This window comes from Fringilla coelebs (genome assembly GCF_963513975.1).
Source record: "Fringilla coelebs genome assembly, chromosome: 7".
Classification (NCBI taxonomy): Eukaryota; Metazoa; Chordata; class Aves; order Passeriformes; family Fringillidae; genus Fringilla; species Fringilla coelebs.
The window spans coordinates 33,949,922-33,970,675 of NC_140035.1; the positions used below are offsets into that span (position 1 = coordinate 33,949,922).

At 44.5% G+C, this 20,754-nt stretch overlaps 1 protein-coding gene across 1 annotated transcript in view; it reads left to right on the forward strand.

Moving 5' to 3' along the window:
• The window catches only part of CPS1 (carbamoyl-phosphate synthase 1), a gene marked incomplete at both ends in the record, with an annotated part of 94,341 nt that overhangs the window by 35,718 nt on the left and 37,869 nt on the right, over positions 1 to 20,754 (forward strand). The window contains 4 exons of the mRNA XM_084209012.1: positions 347 to 557; positions 1,635 to 1,833; positions 3,898 to 4,074; positions 8,851 to 8,969. Coding sequence (XP_084065138.1) covers positions 347 to 557; positions 1,635 to 1,833; positions 3,898 to 4,074; positions 8,851 to 8,969 — 706 coding nt within the window. The remainder of the gene's footprint in view (positions 1 to 346; positions 558 to 1,634; positions 1,834 to 3,897; positions 4,075 to 8,850; positions 8,970 to 20,754) is intronic.

Consider the following 20,754-nt stretch of genomic DNA (forward strand, 5'->3'; position numbering starts at 1 on the left):
GGCAAAGGCTGGCTCAGTGGCTTTTTACATGCAGTACTGCTCTGCCTGGTGTTATTGACAGAGCTTTGTGATTGATAAAGTGGGCTGGAAAAATACTGTTCAGGTCCTGAATACAGCCAGATAGGGCTTGAAACAGACTAAACCTACACCTGTGGTTGTGTTTTGCATAAGATTCCCTAGCTTGTCTCCAACTCTGGGCTTCTGACTCTCTGTGCTTTTCATCAGCTGTGCATGCACAAGTGGTAATCTCTGGTAATGTTATTGTCATAGTGGGTTAGCAGAGACAGTGACTTGTGTGGCCACAATTTCTTCTCACTTTCCTTCTCTGCTACCTTGTGACAAACAGGAGATTCTGTTGTGGTGGCTCCCAGCCAGACGCTCAATAATGAGGAGTTTCAGATGCTGAGGGATCGTGCCATCAAAGTTGTCCGACATTTGGGCATTGTGGGAGAGTGTAACATCCAGTTTGCTCTGCATCCAACTTCCCTGGAGTACTACATCATTGAAGTTAATGCCAGGCTCTCTAGAAGTTCAGCTTTGGCCTCCAAGGCCACAGGGTAAGATTATTTTAAAAAATCCAAAGCGTTCCAGAACAAACAAATGAATAAACAGAAAAATTGAGGAGAGTAGAACAGAAAGAGAGAGGAAGGAATTTGGATTAATGTATTATTTAAGTGAGTAGGTGACAGCTACAAGGAAAAAGAGCTGCAGCATCTGCCTTCCATGTAGTTGAAACGTGGAGTTGTAGCCCGCATTCTCATCAAGGAAGACTGAAGTTGGCTGTTAGAGAGAATTCTGGAGCAGTCAGGTCAGTAAGGTACAGATTTCTGCATGGGAAGCTTCTAAGAACAGCTCTTGTCAGCATCTGTTAGGTTTGACCCTTGGAGAGCTGGTCCTGCTGGGAGATGGAGGGTGGGGTTAGCGAGCCCTCCAGGTCATTCCAGCCTGCTGATGCTGTTACTGCAAATGGAGAAGCTCCCAGGAGGCAAGTGTGTGGGAGCCTAATCCTTGCAAAGCACATCCACTGCATCCATATGTTGGCTGCAAATCATCTCTGGGACCCAGAGGGCAGAGTTATTAATGAGCTGTCTGTCAGATTGATGCAAATGGCATTGCTAGCTGCCTTTGTTTTGTTGGCTAATCATAAACTAATCAAGATAAGGATGGTCAAAGCAGGCTGTTTAAAAATTGGCTTCTTAATTGCACTTTGCAGATGCTGTTGAGAGGCACAAATTAATCTCTAATTTGCAGTTCTCAACAACTCTTATGGTTATTTAAGACCCATAGCAGGCTGGAGATAAGCCATGTTGTTGGACAGTGGGTGTTTGATTGTTTTCTTTTTCGATGACAGACTTGCAGCTAAACATCTGTTAGAGTGGGCTCACAGTGGACGTGACAGCTAGTAAAAGGGGTGGCATGGTGGATAAAAAAGCAAGTCCCAGATCTAGGCAGGTAGCTCTGCAATGTGTTTGAGGTAGGAGGCTGGGTGGGTCCTGCTGTGCTTGAGCACAGGAGCCTTCCCTTGCATTGAGGAGGGATGATCACCTCACATCTGTTTAACTGGATCCACTCCAGGGATTTGCAAATGCAAAGTTCTTTCCACTCTGCTGTTCTCTGTTTCTCCTCTCTGACAGGTATCCATTAGCATTCATTGCTGCCAAAATTGCCTTGGGGATTCCCTTGCCAGAAATCAAGAATGTGGTGACAGGAAAAACCTCTGCTTGCTTCGAGCCCAGCCTGGATTACATTGTGACCAAGATACCCCGCTGGGACCTGGACCGTTTCCAGCACACTTCCAACCGCATTGGGAGCTCCATGAAGAGTGTGGGAGAGGCAAGTGCCACATTCTCACCTTCCATTCCACCACTTGGGAAAGCCATTTCTCATTCTTGGAAACCCTCAGTGTGTCTGTCTTCAAGGACCTAATGAATTGGAGGATGTATATTAAGCTCAAATGATTTTTACCCAGTACTATAATTAATGGAAATTAGGCCTGTGTAATGTTGGATATCACAGTATGGTTTGACTCCTAAAGGAAGAGATCACTATGGATCACCTGGAGTTGACTTCATTCCTTACACTCACTCCAGGGCTCTCAGAGTTATTTTTTTAGTTTGAGGTTCTGTAGTGGTGGTTAATTACAGTACAGTTTCACAAATAGTAGTGTGTTAAGATTTTCAGTGGTGCCCATGAGCCAGAGCTTTCAGTTCTTTCTGAATTATTTGTCCTCTGTGATATGTCAGATTTCAGCCTATTTCTTCCCTGGAAATCCAAACACAAATGGTCATCTTGCTCTCAAGTTTTGCCTTCTTTTAGAGATGAAGTCTCTTACATCAGATTTTAAGATGTCTGGACAGTAACAGTATTTTCAGACCATGTTTTAAGAAGGGGAAAATGAGACAAAATCATTGTATTACCCACTTAATTAGTTGATTACGTATCATCTGCCAAGAAAAAATCATTGTATTTTTTCAGTTGTCTTTTCAAATAGTTATTTTATTAAATTATTTTGACATGCAAGATGTTCCTAATATCATTGTTGTCATTGAACAAGAAGCCTTCATCAGAACTGGAAAGATTAATTAGAATTTGATCTTCCATTGGCAGGTTTGGCTTTTAATGGTAATGAGGTGTTTTTTTTGTTTTCAGTGAGATGATGCTTCCTGATATCAACCCTCTCTGCTTAGGGGTTTTGGAACTGTTCTGTAGAACTGGAGTTCCTAAATAGAGTTGCACCATCAGCTGTAGGAACTTCCTGGCTGCACACATTTGCAGAAGGAGATGTTGAGTCCTTCAGGTGTTCATTTGTCACAGAAATGCCTGAACCTGTGTCCTTTTCCAGGCAGGACAGAAATACAGGGAGAGTCAGTGCTCTGAAGCAGGGATGGAGAAGCCCAAGGGATGCTGTTTGCAGCTGGTGGGGGAACTGAGCAAGAATGTTAATCTGCAGGACCTGTGGGTAGGAGATGGAGGCTTTGAAGCAAAGAGTTTCTTGCTGCTGTGTCTCTATTAGTATGGAGCAGTCATCTCCCCAGGCCTGAACTTGAAGCCAGATTGCAGCACCTACTGCATTTTTATTAATTGAACAGTCTGGCCTGGCTTTTTCTGAGCTCTGTTGTGCTGGGCAGTGGGCCTGGAGCTGTGAGAAAAGAGAAAGCCATGTTATTTTTTCTTTTGACATTTTTCAGCATTGTGTTTGAGAAGATTTTTATGCTGTTAAGGTCTCACTGCACTGGGAAATAAAAATGTAAAAGTTTGAGAAAGAGCTCTGTTCCCTCACAGATTTCTAGACAGAAAGGCTTGTTTTCTTATTAGATATGGTGTCAAGACTGAAGGAGGGAAACCCCTTCAGTGCTGCTACGCCAAGGAGGAGTAATCATTTAAAAGAACTCTCACAGGGGAGAGTTACTGTTAAATGTAATTTAAAGGAAGCAGGAGAAGGTTTCTCCTGAACCTTAAAATTCACACTGTGAATTTCTATCTCTAACAGGCTGTTAAACAGAACTATTCTTTTATATTACTATACCCATGCTGCTGCATAATGTTTCCCTCTACCAGAGTGCTTCCCTTAAAGCAGTTTACAGAGGAGAGCAGCATTCTCCTGTGTGTTACAGACAGAGAAATGGAAACCTAAAGTGCAGGCCACCAAAACAAAAAAAAAAACCAAAACAACAACCAGTCACTTGTCTGGAACTCCTAGATCTGACTCTGCTCATGGTATCAGTGAGAAGTGGGGCTACCAAGGCTCAGTCAGCAGGACTGTTTTAGGGAGGAGTCCCAAGGCGACCATCTCTGTGTGTGCTTGTCTTTGTGGCTGGAATTCTCCCCACCCTGTTGCTCAGGGCACAGCCAGGCTTGGCTCACCGTGGCTCACGTGGATGTGCTCTCCCTTTCCAGGTCATGGCTATCGGCCGCACGTTTGAGGAGAGCTTCCAAAAGGCCCTGAGGATGTGCCACCCCTCAGTGGATGGCTTTGTTTCACAGCTGCCTATGAATAAAGCCTGGCCAGACATTGTGGATCTCCAGAAGGAGCTCTCTGAGCCATCCAGCACTCGGATATATGCAATAGCCAAGGTAACAAAAGATAGAAAGACCTGGACCTACTGTCTTGGTTTGAACAGACAGGTGTCTGCTAAGGAATGCAGGAGCCTCCCTTGAAATGAAAAATGTAAACCCCTTCCTTCAAAATTGTGATAATTTTGAAATGAAGAGGCTCTCACGCAAAGATATGGGAATAGGAATATCAGTTCTTTACTAAGAAAATTAAAAATACAAATGTGGTAGTACAAAAAGGAAAACAGACACTGCCAGAGTCAGAACAGGAGCTGACCCCCTGTGTGTCAGGGTGGGGGCACAGTCCCATCCCATGGTGGCTCAGCCCTCCTGCAGTGCCAGCTGTGGTTCTGCTGGAGCAGGATCCTGCACAAGGGGGGAGTTTTCCTCTGAAGGGCCAGGGCTGCTGGAGATGGGCCTGGTCTTCCTCTGGGAATGCAGGGCAGGAGAAAGCTGCTCCTCTGGGAATGCAGGGCAGGAGAAAGCTGCTCCTCTGGGAATGCAGTGGGAAAGTCTCTGCCTGTGCTGTTCCAAATGTCAGATTGTATCCAGGTAGGAATGCTTGGCTCCTCCCCTGGGCAGAGCATCTCCCCATGGGATGATGGAATTTGATCAGCCATGCAGGGACACTCAGTGGCCATGAACAGCAGAGATCTCCTGGAGGGAGGATGGGTTGTGGGAGAGATGAAGAAAACTGCCCAGAGAACAGAAGAGAACTGCCCCACCTCTAGCAGATGGTGATAGAACACACACCCATGGTCAGGGAATGTGTTTGCCTTTTGATGGTGCAATCTTAGCCTGTGCTCACTGCATTCAGCATCAGGTGCATTCTGGTGTCCTGTTACTTTAGTTTGAAGCTGGGTGGTGCTGGACACCTGGATTACTTTCCTCTCCTATGAGATTAAATTTGTCTGTAAACATTGGCTAGTGTTCAGCCCTGATTTATATCAGTGTAAGTGCCAGTCAAAATGGGTCACTTTTGCAGATTACCAAGGAATAAATAAAGATCCTTTTGAGAACTGAAACCAAGGATGATAAAGAATGGCAAACTGCAGTGTGATAGCTGTGTCTACTTGCAGTGGTTATGTTGGTATGGGTTTGAAACTAAAAGAACTACACAACTCCATGTTAAATTTCACAGACAAGAAATCCCCTGTTCTCCAAAACCAGCTTAGCTTCCTGTAGCATTCTTTTGAACCCCTCTTCTGTCATACTGGTCAAATCACTTCAGCCTTGAAGGTGCCTGTGTAACAGGGAATGTTGTTGTGAGGAGACTTGGCTGCAAATTTATTTCTTCCTCCATCTTCTCAGTGTTTGCCTGTGTATATCATGTGGTAAATGTGGGGTTAGTTACTTTAGAAGGCAGGTGCAATTTCACACTTTGGTTTTGCTGCAGGTAACATGTCCATCTGTCCATACCCTCTATGAAGAGGAGGGCACAGCTGTCTTTTTCACCTCCTGCTTACTTGGATGGCTTGCTTTTTTTAAGATTGCAAACCTTCCTGGCAGGGAATGCCCAATTACTTTTTTGTGCCCCCAACTTTGTGTGGTGGAGTCTTTAAGCCCTTTGTGCTCATGAGTAGGTACATCTCATTACACCTCCACATGAGTGAGGAGCTGAGCCAGTGCTGTGTTAGTTAAAAGGTTTTCACTAGCTGTTCCTCTTATAAATGGCCTGAAGAAAAATCAGAAAGTGTTTTATAAATGTGTGGCTTGTCCAGCTGTTCCCTCTTGTTTTTCAAGCTGGGAAGTGCATGTCTTCATCCTTCAGCAGCTGTGTTTGCTCTTTATTACAGCCTTTTTCTTGTGACTGAGAGAAAAATCTTACTTCTTGAGTCTCTGAGTGGTTCAGAGAGAGTTTATGAAAGATTAAAATTAGACCCATGTTAACACAGGGCATCTGGGGAGATGAAGGTGAGCTTGGGTCCCACTGAACAATGGGTGTTCCCAGCTGCTGGTATTTTCACTGGGATCTGTTGGAAAAAGCAAGAAAAACTCTTTAGTCCTGCCTTATAAAGAGTTGCTTCTGCCCAACACAAATTCCTCCCCATTAATAAGTGAGGCAAGCAGTACAAGTAAGAGGTGCTTCTGGTACCTGGGGCTGTCTGCATGGAAATCCCTTCTCAGCTTGTTGACCTTTAAAAACCAACAGTAAGTCCCCATTAGCCATCAGCTCCATTTGAAACAGGATGAACCTTTGTTATATTTTATATGTTTTCTCCTCTCCTCCCCACTAGTCAGCCCTCCGAGGCTTTGTACTTTTTTTACTTTTTCTCTCTCCTTTGCCTGTTGGATGATGACAACAGCAAGTGTTCAGGTGCAAGGAGAGGGAGTTCAGCTGCCATTCAGAGCTATTGCTGTTGTAATGGGGCTCCCTGTTGTCATGTTAAAGAAGGCACAGGAGAGAGGCTGACATAGATGAGACTTGTTCCTTGGCTAGAGTGGGATTGCTGCAAGGATGGAACAGCCTGATGAGCAGGGATGTTCAGGTTGTGTCAGGTGTTTTCTGCTGCTCTTAAGTTTATGTACAAGTGGCCTCAGAAGGCTTAGGCTGTGGAATTGGTGCATGCTCTGTTTCACACTAGCCCCTGGTCTCCAAACTGTCCACACTACAGATGTGCAGTTTGCACTTGTGTTGCAGGTCACAGGCAGCTAAATACTTTCTTTGGTGAGGAGCCAGGATGGAACTGAAGCCACAAAGGTGCTGTCCCTAGAGAAAGCATAGGCAGCTGAGCTGCCCTTCATTGCTTGGCCTGGAGGGCAGGCTTGCTCCGTGGCTCTTGGTGTGAAGGCACTCCTGTAAACCCCAGTCCCTATTGGATGGGATGCTCTGGAAGTTGAGCAGGGCTCTAAAGTCACACTGTCTCTCTCCTCCTGCTTCCATGGTGTGTTTTGGCTGTACTCCTTCATGTAGGTTTGAAGAGAGGAAAGCCATTGGAGTCCAGGGCCTCCCTGAGCAAATTCTACACAGTTGCCTGGAAACCTGATTTGCCTCTGGACTGTGGTGATAGGGAGCAAGAAATGTATGCAAACTCACTCTTCTCTCCCAGTCTCCAGATTTATGCAGGAGGGATGAAGATGGTTGATTTTTCTCTGCTCCTCCTCTGATGAATGAGTGGAAGGGATACATTTTTTTCAGTTTCCTTTGAAGATCCTTGGGATTTTTTAAATAAAGTGTCCTAACCAGCTTAAGAGTGTAGGGTCATGCTGCCTGTGTGTGTATGTGAGGCGCAGGCAGTATTGACTGAATTGGAGATCCTGAAGATGTACAAGTCTGCATGTGTTTTGTAAAAATAGATGGACCTGAAAGGAAAAAAAGACCTGATCACATCCCACTAATGTGGCAGTGTGACCTCAAGCACTAAAGAATCAGGATGGGAAGGACCCCTAACCACTTGCCTCATACCAATAGTGTACTGAAGACTTGGTATGTGCCTGGGTACTCTAAAGGAGCAAAACATGTGTTAGATGTTTTCACCACTGCTTGTGAGCACACAGGAAATTCCAGTGAGCAGTTGCTACCTCTCAGAGCAAGCAGATAATTACAAGAGCTGACTGGGAATTCTTTAGGAAAGGCAGAAGGTGGTGTCAGTATTTTGCAGGGAGATGCCACCCATCCCTTAAATCCCCTAAGTGACCCATTTCTCTGAGCTGGCAGAAGATCTCCCCATTGCTGAAGGCCATGGTGATGGCACCAACATTGGTGCCCAAATTTTGTAACTTGAGGGAATAATGCTCGGCTGCAGTGGACCAAACTCATTCCTGGATTAATTCTGGAATTTTCTTCAATGGCATTGCTCTGGCTTTGTTCCAGGGATGCTGCCCTACAAGAAAACAATTAAGCATGGTAAGAAATTAATGAGCCTGATTAGCTCAGCAAAGATGCCGTGCTGGCATTATCATTATGGTTGATTATAGTTGCTTTGTCAGGAGAGTTGTAACTGTACACCACTGGTGAGACCCAAGAAATTGCATTGATAGAAAATACATCATATTTAGGGCTCTCTGAGGGGTTGGGGTTTTTTAATATTACTGTGTTTTTTAACCCATTGTCTTATGAATAATATCTCTGTGGGGTTCTTTTTTACCTCAAATTATTTAGCTGTAAATAATTGATTTTATAAAAGCCCATCAATAACCCCAGCAAGAAAGAAGGGAAATTTGAATGGTCTTGGCATTATCTTGAGGTAGAGTGAGAGAAGCTAGAGCTGTGCTTGTAACTGCAACATCACCCCAGACCTGACTTTGCCTCGCTTCAGAGGTAATGCAAGGCCACATGCTCTCATTCAGCCCTGTATTTCAAGGCTTTATCAAGATTTATGCTCCAAAGCAAAATGTTCCTTCACATCTGAGAATCCAGAGCTTCCTGTTTTATATTTGCAGTTAGGGTGCTGGCAGTGAGCCTGAGATTTAGGCAACTTGAGTGGTAAGGGGTGCAGATGGAGGATTGGTGACTGCAGCCCGAATGTGGCTCCCTGTAGTCAGCTGAGCATGTTCTCAGTGGCCACCCAGCCTAGTTGCCATCAGCTTGTCTGGCTGCTGGCTCTGTGAAAAGCTAATTACCTCTCTCACTGAAACAGAAGCCAGCTTTTGGAACAGGGAGAAGTGGCTGGGGCCTGCCTGCACTCCTCATGGGGCACAGTTTCTGTTGCTGCAGGAGACAGGGTCAGGAGGTAGATGAACATTTGACTTGTACAGCTTGATCTACAAAACTTTTTTTCTTTATGATTTATACTAGATGTTTGCAGACTAGATGTGTATTTGTGCAGTGTGTTGGTGCTGTCCTGTTTTTGGCAGGCCTTGGAGGATGAAGTCCCCGTGGATGTCATTCACCAGCTCACAGCCATTGACAAGTGGTTCCTGTACAAGATGCGCAGCATTGCCAACATGGAGAAGATCCTCAAGGAAGAGAACAGGTAAAAAAGCCTTGTCCTAGGACACAACAATTCTTCTGGGAATTGAAAACTATGGTAAGCACAGGTGCAGTCAATGCTGAGAAGTTTATTCAGGTGCTTGGAATAAATGGTGTTGTCTTAAAACCCAGTTCACTGTCTCAGCAGGAATTTTGGAGCACACTCTTTTTGGTAAAATAGCTCCTTGGATTGTGGAAATTATGGTTTATTATGGAAAATCTTCAGTATCTCTGAGACTAAAGACTGGGAATGTGGATGGCATGCATACCTAGGACAGAGTTACCTTTCAAACTCCACGCTGAACTTGTCCTGACTTACTGCACCTGAGGGTCACATACAATGCATTTTATTTCCAGCCTGGAATATTGATTTTTAAGCTTTTCTGCTTTGCTGTAATCGTGCAGCATCTGTGAGTATTGCTTTTGTACCATGCTTTCAAACATCTATGGTTCCAAACCTATTTAAATATAAATCTTTTTCCTTCAAGAAAAATGACCATATAAAATCCAACAGGAAAGATAGCAGTAAATTAAAGGAGTGGGCTATATTTCAGCTCAGACTCTTGCTGACTTGAGCTTTCCCTTCATGTTTTACGAGGCTGAGAGAGCCTCCTTGCTGAGTTATTGGCTGAGTGTTGGCTTTTGTGCCTCTGGTACCCGTTGTGCTCACTCGTGTCACCACACGATGGCACTGGGAGCGCAGCGGAGGCAGCGAGCTCTGAGCCACTCCTCGCTTCACCTGCCACATTTCTGCTTTTAACTGAGCAGCTCTTGCTCTCCCTTGCACCCAAAACAAGCGGCATCTGGAGCCAAACAAAAATAAATGTGGAGAGAGAGGGGGAAGAAAAGGAGTAACTTGATGATTTGCAGGAATCTCTTGTTTGGCTGCAGAAATTTTTGTCCTCTAACACCTATGTCACATGGCATTTCTATCTGGCCTTTTAAACATGTTTGTGCAGCTCCTGAGGGGAAAAAGCCAACATATCCACAATGAGTTTGTCACTGTTGGAGTGGCAAGCTCTGGAACGAGTTCCCAGAGCTGCATCCTTAGCTGCTATAAGTGCAGCATCACTCCAGAGAGGCTGATCTTCCTGAACCCTCCTATATCCCTGAGGCTGCTTTCCCTTTCTCTGCAAGGGGGGGCAGAGCAATCTGCTTTGCTTTCCTGTTCTCTGCCATGGGTGGCAGGTGATTGTACAAGCAATGGGCAGTAGGTGGTACCACCCTACAGAGTTTTTCATCCTTGTGGTGCCCAGGAAGCACAGACAGCCTGCTACAGAGAGCCCTTGCACAGTATCCAGCCTTGCATTTGTATCAGACTCAAGCAATGCTGTCTCCCTTGGAAATGGATTCTTGCAATTCAAATCAGATTGTGGGTGGTATCATAGAATCACAGATTGGTTTGGGTTGGAAGGGTCCTTAAAGATCATCTAGTTCTCACCCCCTGCCTTGGCAGGGACACCTTCCACTACACCAGGCTGCTCCAAGCCCTGTGCAGCCTGGTCTTGGACACTTCCAGGGATCCAGGGGCAGCCACAGCTTCTCTGGGCAACAATGCCAGGGCCTCCCCACCTTCACAGGGAAGAATTTTTTCATAATAGCTAATCTAAATCCTCTCTCTGTATGAACCTGTTCCCCCTCATCCTGTAGATGCTGGTCCTAAAATCACGAGCCAGACAGAGGTGATAAAAGGGGTTACCTTTGTAAGGATCCTTAGGTGCACAATTCACCAGGGGGAAAATACCAAAGATGCACACACAGCATAACATGTATACAATTTTTTAATAGGTTTTACAAATTAGCATATCTGACAAGAATCCCCAATTAGAGACATAAGTAGTGAGGTTATTCCCCACTGGCTCAACTCTCTTTGAATTCCCTCCTCTTTTAGATAGGAACTAAACTTTGTGTATGAAAATGTGCCTCAGAGATAGTTTCAACTGTGGCTTTGCAGAGAATCTAACCTTGGACCCACAGCTTGGAGCTGCTGGGGAATTTATTTTGTCTTCCTGCCTAATAGAGTAGGTAAAACACTAGTTACAAATACTATGATAGGTTACAGAGCTACAAATAAATATGTCAAGAATACAGATAATATATAAAAGAAAAAAAAGGCAAAAATCAATTTGACATCACTGTCACTCCATGCTCTTTAAAACAGACTCTTTCCATCTTTCTTGTTGGCTCCCTTCAGGTGCTGGAAGGCTGCAGTTAGGTCACCCTGAAGCCTTTTCTTTTCCAGGCTGAACATATAAAGTATCTTAACCTCATTCACTTATCAGTGCAGATTTTCACTCCACTAGAATTGCTCAAATTGCTCACACTTTTGCAAGAAAACTGTCTTACCTCCCAGCCAGCACTGGAGGGAGGGGATGGACTGTCCAGCTACATTACATTGAAGGCACAAAGGCAAAGAGCCAGGGAAGAACACTTGGGACTTGAACTGAGGCTAGTCCAGTGAGCCACATCAGGAAACAGATCTCTGCCATAGCCAGGGGAAAGCTAATTGAGTGATGCAGATGGGACTTGGCACACATGTGCTCTTCCTGCAGCCAGCTGTTTCCAGTCCCCAGCATGCCTGGCATCAGTTCTACCTGTGCTACAGAGTAATTTCCAATTGAAAAGGATGAGGGGTGATGCCATCACTGCTTTAAATCTTTCTGTTAGAGTACAGTTACCAGAAGCAGAGGTAGTTGCCCTGTTCCTGGGCACTGCTGCTGGTTACAGGCTGTTTGGATGCATCCATCCCTGCCTTTCTGTCTCTGTGTTGGTCTGGGGGTTCTTTGCAGTGAGGTTTTGGATGCAGTTGGAGTAACAAGAGTCTTGATTTGGCCCCTGCAGAGCTGTTGTAGAGACTGGCAACAAGGAGCTGGTTTCTGCCAAGAGGAAATTAAGAGCTAGAACAAGTGGGTGTGACACACAGATGGGAAGGGGGATCAGAGGCAGGTGAAGGCCTTTGAGAGCAGTTCAGGAAGCAGCTCTCACACACCACATGTTGCCTTGCATCCTCACCATGTGCAGGGATTCAGAGGTGAGCAGAAAAATCTCACTGATCCATGCAATGAATCTGCTTACACATGTGAGAGGCTCTGTGGGATAGTGCAGTGCTGAGGGAAAGACTTCTGACCTATGAAAGTTTGTAAACAGAAATTAACAGAGGGAAATGAATTGCCTCTGTGGTGTAGAGGCAGGGACAGCCCTTGCAGGCACAGGAGGGACTGGGAAGAGCACCCTCTGCCCCATTTACCCTTGTCCCATTGAACTTTTTTCTAAAGAAGATCGGGCCTGGGGACTGTACAGCTCTGTCATGCTGCAGCAGTGGTTCCATTTCTGCCTCTGGGCCTTCTAGGATGGAGAAGGAGTTGTTTCAGATATGTGATGTGGCTGCAGGAAAGCAAATGGCCTGAGCTGAATTGGGAAAAGAAAGCCATTTTGAGTGTACTTGTGAGAACAACAAGTAATATCACAGACATGTCAAACATGTGCCTCTGCTGTTTCTCCTGTGACCTTACATATTTTTTATTTTGGAAACTTACATTTGAGGGGGTTTTTGTTGTTGTCTGACCAATTACCTTTATACCTGCAGTGTGATTTTAACTTCAACCTTCCCCACCATGCACATAAACAAATCAAACCCTTGTGCACACTCACATGGAAAGAGCAAGCACCCTGCCATGCTGTCAGTGCATTACAGGTGGTGCTGCATGAAGCAGTGCAGTGCAGCAGGATTAGTGCAGCTATTATCTGGGAATTATTTCCCTAGATTTGGCCTTGCCAGTCCTGTGAGTGAAAATGGCAAAAAGGGCCTGGAGTGACCCCAGTGGCTTTTCATCACACTGACAGCTCATGAAGGAGGTGAGAGTTTGGACAGACCATGCTCAGCTGTCTGAGGCAGCAAGGAGTGAGATGTCACTTTTAATTATGGACCCAGTCCTGTGCAAATCAGATTTGAAGCAGGGTCCAGTGATACCAAGCATCCCCAGGAGGACAGCTGAAACCCAGAAGTAACTCAGTTACTCAGAAGTAACCTCTAAGGCATACTTGGCTAGGCCTAGGTGCAAGGGAAAACCTCTTTTGGAATTTACATCTATTCTTTGACCGTAGTGAAGATTTGTTTGCATGTAGCCACCATTTTTTTTATTTGTTCCTAATTTTGGGATCCTTGAAAACAGTGGCTGTGTGTAAGGAGAATGTGCAACAATCATGATTAAATAGAGGTAAAGAGGCAGCCATGGGGAAATCATCACTTCAGCCCAAGTGACATGGGGACAAAAGCCTTGTTGAAAATCAATAGGACTTGTGTTCCTAAGTCACTTAGGTATCTCTGTAGCAATGGAACCTGCAGTTTATTGTATTTGCCACCACCTGAGAGCTCCTAGGGATGGGGGAAAGGTAGGGGTAGTGGGGTCATGTTCACTGCTGGAGAACATCCAAGTAAAACCTAGGAAAGCCATCTTGCAGCAGACAGAAGTGTGAGTGTATTGCCCAAAGAGGAACATTTTGATACTGATTAACAGCTGCAAAATAGAATTCAATTGAGGAAAGAGGAGCGTTATAAACACCGTTGTGAAGAGCAAAGCACAGAGATGGTGAGCTTGCCCAAAGTCTCAAAGACTGTCAGGCTGTGCAGTGACTTGAATTCTGTCACCTGAAATCTCTACTCTTCAAATTAACCTTAGTGGAAAGAGCAAATCATCTTTTTGGCAGATACTGAATAGCCAGCCTGCTAACAGGGAGAAATGATGGCACTAATCATATTTTGATAATTTTATGCTTGGGAGCTTTGCTTTGAAGAAAGATATGTCCTTGCTCTGTGAGTGTTGTGAGAAAACACCTCCTGGCCTGTTTGTGTGCTTGAAAGGAGGAAGTGCAGTCCTGACTATCACTAACCCAAAAAGACTTGGAATAATAAAGGGGAAAGACAGAAGTGGGAGGCTACAGACCCAGGATTAGCCCAGCATTTGTAGCTGGGTGCTCTGCCCAGTTACCCATGGGAGAATTGTTTATTGCAAAGGCCTTTTGGGAGCCCATGGCCCTGGGTGCCTGCAAGGTGTGCTTTGAAAGCTGTTTGTTGGGAGCCTGGCTGTGGTGGAGTAGGCACAGAAATACAGGTGCTGGAATTCGCACCTGGCACCAGCAGGTGAGCTGGGAAGCACTGCAGGGAGGGAGACTCAGACAGGCCATCAATAACCTGGGCTCTCTGACAGGGTATTCTGCAGCCCCACTTTTCTCAGCAGCAGTTTCTGCTGACCCATGTGACTCTGTCCCTGCTGGGCCAGGTCAGAGTGTGGCACACAGGACTTGTGTGACATCAAGCAGACCAGGTGCAGTGGTAGGAAATGAGGCTGTGCTGATTTATGCAGTTGGAGGAGTTGTCACTGACGTGTTTGTAGTGCTCTAGCTAACTGGAAAGATTACTTTTGTCTTCTTTGTCAACTGTAGGGCAGGAAAGGCTTGGGAACAAGTTCAGAATGCAGTACATGAAGAGAATAAAATAGAAGCAGCTATTCAGCACTGCAGTTTGTGCTTTGTGTGGATCTAACATAAGATATTTTCTATTTGTCTTGTAGAGCCACAGGTAATAATTTCACAGCTGTATTTTCTTCCAAAGCATCTGAACATTTGTGAAAATGCAATATGTATGTTTTCCTTGATGCAGGGGATATCCAGGCATTGCCTTAAAAAGCCATTGGGGAGCCTCTGTAACCAGTATGTGCAATGCTAGGAGCGGGGCAGTCTGTACCATAGCATCCCAGCAAAGACCTCAAAGCTCTCTTTTACCAGGGATGGAAAATAGGCTTTCAGGAAACATCTACAGCACATTTCTTGGCTGTGTTTTGGTGTGAGCTGCTGCTTTAGCTCACTTAATCTTGTGAGTGAGTCATTCAGGTCTTAGGGCACAGTGTGAGGCTCATGTTACTTAAATCAAGATGTCCACAATGAGATTTATTAGCCCAGGGACCAGAATGTTGAAGGTGCAGAGAGCTGGAGTGACAATTTCTCTGTGAGAGAGATTTGTTGGTTTACAGCTCCTGTTTCCTTAAACACTCCTTTGACATCTTTTTGTCAGTCATCTCATGAGTTTTGTAGGAGGGGAAAATCGGTAACAAACTGTCTCCTTGAGAAGAGGAGCAGGGAGAGAATTTATACCATGATCTTGTTATTTTAATTGTAACATGTTGAAAATCTTGTAAAACATCAGAAGTAATCAAGGAAACCACTGGGATCCTTGAAGCAGAGCAGGACAGTGAGGAAATGAGAAAGACTTTGCTTTTGTACATAATTCAGCAGGTTTTTGAAACCTACAGACTACAGAGAAAGGAAGAGCTCTCTCAGGACTGGGTATAATGCACTTTGGTCCACTCTGCTTGCTATAGCAAAACTGGGCTTAAAGTTTAGTCTGGGCTTAAATCACTTCAGACTTGGGAGGAGCTGAGTGCAAGACCTGTGGGCTCAGCCAGAATGTGCTGACCTTTGCAGCTCCTCTGTGCATATCCACATTTGTGGCTTCTGAGATGGGGCAGGGAGGAGCCTGTGAGCTTGCAGAGCTCGTGTTAATTGGGACACAGCACACAGAGTCATGTCCCAAATGCTCCCAGCTCAGGCTGTGGCTCTCAGCACACAAAATATTCCTGATCCTTTTGATCAGGACCCATTTACGTGGGCCTAAGTAATATGTGGATGGGCATAAACCTGACCAGATACCTGAAAAGAATCAGAGGCTGATTTGGGAGACAAAAAGAGTGATTCTTCAGCTGGCATCTTTATTGGTGGGTCAGGTGAAAGCTGGTCAAGTGGAAAGAGGGCTCTGCTGAAGGGAGCAGGGTGTCCTGATAATTTCAATGCTGTCAGTGTTCTTCCAGTCAGTTAATAGATTTCTCCAGGTTCTCTGTGCCAGGTGAAAATTTCCTCATTAAGCAGAATTTATTCCATTTTCTCTTATTGTTTATTGTTGAAGTGGTGAATAGATGGAGTTCCAAAGATGACAGGGTGGAATTTTAAATTAAAAGCAACTGCAAATCAGCACTGGAAGCTGAAACAGTCACAAGCAAGGTTGGGGAAAGGCTTGTTTTGTTTATAAACCACAAAATGAGCAGAGGACTATAGTCTATTGAGAAGGTGAACAACCATTTAATAATCATGTCAGTGTGCAAAAGTCAAATTGTCTGGGTTTGAAGCTCTAAAACTCCTGACTTTCATTTTGCAAAGGCAAAACTTAGGAAGAGGAGCATTATAGAAGTCTGAAATCATGGTCACTTAGCCTTCCCTCATTTCAGAATTCATTCTAAGTCAGTGAGGGGGTTTAATCTTTGGAAGACTTTTTGCTCTGTGTAGGAAAAGGGAATGATGCTCCAGGGGAAAGTGGGAGGCAGTGATGTAAGACTGGGTCATGTGATTTAATGTATCCAGGACTGAGAATTTTTGTCTTGTCTTTTAGTGCTGGATTTCTGGTGAGCTTGAAGGGTTATTTGCTGTCAAATATTCAAAGATATCAGCCTGATTCTGCTCTTGTTGGCTTTAGTGTCTCTAGCTTGTCTAAAGGGCTGTCTCTGAGCAAAGGCAGTGGGAATTGTCCCTTAAAAATTGTCACCCCTTAACCTCTGCAGGTCTGCTTTGTTATCTGCAAGATAAGAATCACCTTACCATACTGTTTGCATGGTTCTTTATATTATTTCCATGAAAGTTGAGACAGAAATGCTAAAAATTACCATGATTAGTAAATGGAAGTTATTCAGTTATGAAAATGTGTGTCCAGCACATGTAGAGAGGCAGCCTGGTTTCCATACCAGTGCTGAGGATTTGCAATTCTCTGATTCAGTTCCCATTAAACATGATGGACCAATTCTGCTGGTTTCTTCTATCATGCTTTAGGAGCAGCAGAGGAAAAAGTGCATGGGAAAAAAAAAAAAGCATGGTTCCATTTCCCCTCTAGGAACTTGTCTTTTATCTTTTGCATGCTGGTTTTCCTGTAAAAAACTAGTTACCTTTCTGCATGGATTAGTGAGTGGCCTAACCTAAATTAAGCTGCTAGCCCAAGGCAAATGAATCATGGTGCAAAATAATCACTGCTTTTGTTCTACCCTCCCAGCTGGGAGGGAGGGTGACAGTGAATGATATTGTTATAATGAGATACAAGAAATGGAATGAAAACAAGCTGCAAATGAAGGCAATTTGCTGTCTGTGACAGTAATCAAATGACAGCCAGCTATGTGTGTTCCTGAGGCAGAAGGGAGGGAGGGCAAGGGAGTAAACGGCTCAGAAAGAGGCTCATTTTCTTGGGGTCATCAGGTCTACTCACTCATTCTAAGGAGGCTGAGTCCTTAATAGCCAGTGACTGCTAGCATCAGTTCTGACAGAGAATTGGTGGAGTTTGCTGTGTTTGCTTCTGTAAAACACACACATATCTGTGCCTTCAGTCCTGGTGTTCATGATTTGTGCAGGAAGTCCTGCCTCTGAGCTGGGATCAGAAAGCAGAATGGGCTGAGGAGAAGTGGAGGAGTTTCTGCTGGAGGTATTGCAGCATGGAAACCATGAGCTTTAATACAGTGGGGTGCCACAAAGTGGGTCTTACTTTTGGAAATCCAAAACCTGGGAAGCTCAGCCTGCAGGACTTTTTCACCAAATCATAGAATGGTTTGGGTTGAAAGAGATCTTAAAGCTCATCTCATTCCACCCTCTGCCCAGGTTACTCTGAGCCCCATCCATGCTGCCCTTGAGCACTTTCAGGGATGGGGCAGCCACAATTTCCCTTCTGAGCCTAAGGAAGAGGAGGCTTTGGAGGTAAGAACAGGGATGTGGTGCAGGTTGTAGAGAAGATCCAGGATGTAGATGGTGCTCTTGCCTGGAGTCTCCTGAGGGCAGAGCAAGCTCTTGGTGGGGCCAAGCTGGGGCACTGTGTAGAGGAGAGGAATTACTGTGAGTGCTTCTTTCTTGCAAATGTTCACCAGCTTTTCCTTTCTCCTGTGCTGGTTGCAAGAAGGTGGAGTGCTCTCTTTGCATACTCCAGGGCAAGGAGGAAGGTGGCATTGGGTAAATGGAGAAATCCTATCTAGCCAGGGATCTGAACCCAAGAGTTTGTGGTTCCCAGTGCTGCTCTCAGAAGAGCTGGTTTGACACTTGTGTGACTCTTATCTGTTTCATACTACTCTGACTTTACTGAGGGCAGCAGAGCTGCTCCATGCCTAAGCCAGAGTGGAAAATCCAGTCCAATGACTTTTTTTCATGCTTCAACTTCCTGACATGTTCCAATAAAATGGCCTTGCCACTCTTCTCCCACACAAATAGTATTTATTTTAAAATACTGTTGAGCAAAGGACATAATTCAAAAACTCTGATTTAGGAAAACAGCTTGTTTGTTAATCATTCCATTTTCCTTATTCAGAGCTTACTTGCTCATAAAATATTGATTTATTGGGCAGGCAAGAATGCTTTTGGCAATGAAGATGTAAAGAAGTAGTACTGATAAAAATACAGGCTTTTAAAAATGTTTTTGAAAAAACTAAGCTTATAAAAGGTGGCTTAGAAAGAGAGGGAGGCGGAAACCAGAAGAGTGGAGTTAAAACAAAGTGGGATGAAGAGTAGAGGGGAAAAGAGTAGAGTAAATGAAGAGAGGATGGAGAAGATGAAAAAATGAAGAGCAAAATGGACAGGTAATTGTTGATCTTCAGAAATGGCAGGGGGGAAGCAATGTGTTTAAATAAACAGCAAAAATGAGGACTTCTGAAAAGCAAAACCAGGAGAACAAGAATGTATGGAAATATTGAGAGACCCTGGTTGTAAGTATGAAATCAAAAAGGTACCCCTGCTTTGCCAGGTCAGTGCTCCCTCTCCATTTGCCTAATGCAAGAAGAAACACTAAGATATGGAAAAGGGTCTATTGAGACTGTTAGAAGAAAAAACCTACCTTTTTGGGAGCCTCTGAAGGTCATTTCTGCTGCCCATCTCTGAAGGGAGATGCTTTTTCCAAAGGCTGGCCATTTCAGAAGGTAGGCAGAGCGTCTTCAACAACAGAAAGAAAACTTGGTTGGAACAAATTGTAGGTGTGTCTCCCAGCTCAGCACAGTGGTCACAGGGTCAGGGCCCAGTTTTGCCTCTGAATGGCTCCATCCCATCCCAGAGCTACAGGAATTTCATGCCTTTGAGTGGAGTGGGCAGCTGCAATGAGAGGCAGGAGGTGAAAGCACATACATAATGATTGGTCCAGCCCAGTCTGCTCAGGCTTAGGTTTAAAATTTAGACTGAGAGGGTGAAGGTAAGGGGGATATTAAGTTACAGTTTGGGCATGGAGTTGTAGGGATACTGGATCCAAAAACTGAATCACTGTAGGTCTTCTGTGGAGGCTGAAATGGTAAATGACCATAGAGTTGTTGGGGTGTCAGGGTTTGACACTGGCTAGAAGCCAGGCACCCGTGAAAAAGCATTCACTTATTCTGCTCTGCTCTAGCTGGGCAGAGGAGGGGGAAAGAAAAACTAAAAGTCTCATGTGGTGAGATAAGGATTAGGAGAAAGGGCAAAACAGACTAAAAACTTAAAAGTTATAATGAAAAATTTATTAACAGGATTAAAAGAGGATAATGAGAACCAAAAGAAACCTTTAGAACACCTTTCTCCCCACTGCCAACCCCCCAGTCCTCCTTTTTTTCTCATTGACAGTGCAAGGAGACAAAATGAGTTTTTTACTCAGTTTGTCACTTATTTAAAAATTCTTCAGTTTGGTTAGGGAGAGGAGTCTCTTCTGCTATGTCATGGAGTTTTCCCCACAGGAGACAGTTCTCTGTGAACTTCTTCAACGTGGTTCTAATTTTTACAAGTCCCTCCCACAGGCAAAGCAGTCTTCCCACAACTGGGTTTTTTCATGGGTCTTTAGTTCATGGGGTGTGGTCTTTTAAGGATGAGCTGTTCCCTTTGGAAGCAAGGGTCTTCTCTTTCTGTTCAAGTTTCTCATTAGATTGCAGCTTTTCAGCATCCACACACTCTAGTGGGAGTAACTTTTCTCATGGGCTGTGGGTGAACTTCTACATCCCCCTGTACACTTTGTGAATTACAGGGAAAACCAGTTTGTTATATTACAGCCCTCAGTCTTTCCTAGACACTCTTTATCTTTTGCATACAATGACAACCTCTCCCCTCAAAAAAGTGATTTTGGATTAGTCATCCCATGGCAAATCCCTCTCCTGGTGCTTCAACACCTTCAAGATACAGCGCTGAGGAAAGCCTACAGTAAGAAATGGCTGTGAGGTGTTTGACCTCTCCACCAAGGAGAAGGGAGCCTTCAAAAATGGGTTCATGTTTATCTTGTAGCTGTTTCACAACCAGATCATCACTTTTTTTTTTAATCTTTTAGAATTTGTGACCAATAAGACTGGTGTGTGAGGACAATAGATCTTGAAAATAGGGGCATGTTTCTTACAGCTGGTAAGAGAGCTATAAGTGGCACAAAGACCACGGCTTGCAGAAGAATTTTTTCATTCTTAATTATGTCATCACAGAGGTGTTGCTAACTTTTCTAATTGGGCCAGCCAATATATCAATTGTCAGAGCCCTCTGGATTAGCTCTGCTGGACATAGTTGAAATTTTGAGAAACTTCTCTCTCAGAAGCAGCCTCTGTGGCTTCCTCTGCCCCCACTAAAAGCCAGGTGGTGTTAAACTGACATGTGGGTCTGTGGCGTTGTGAGGTCCCCAGGATGAGGTGAGAGATGAGAATTTGACTCCATGTTCTTAGAAGGCTGATTTATTATTTTATGATATTACATTAAAATTAATGATATACTAAACTATAGAGAAAGGA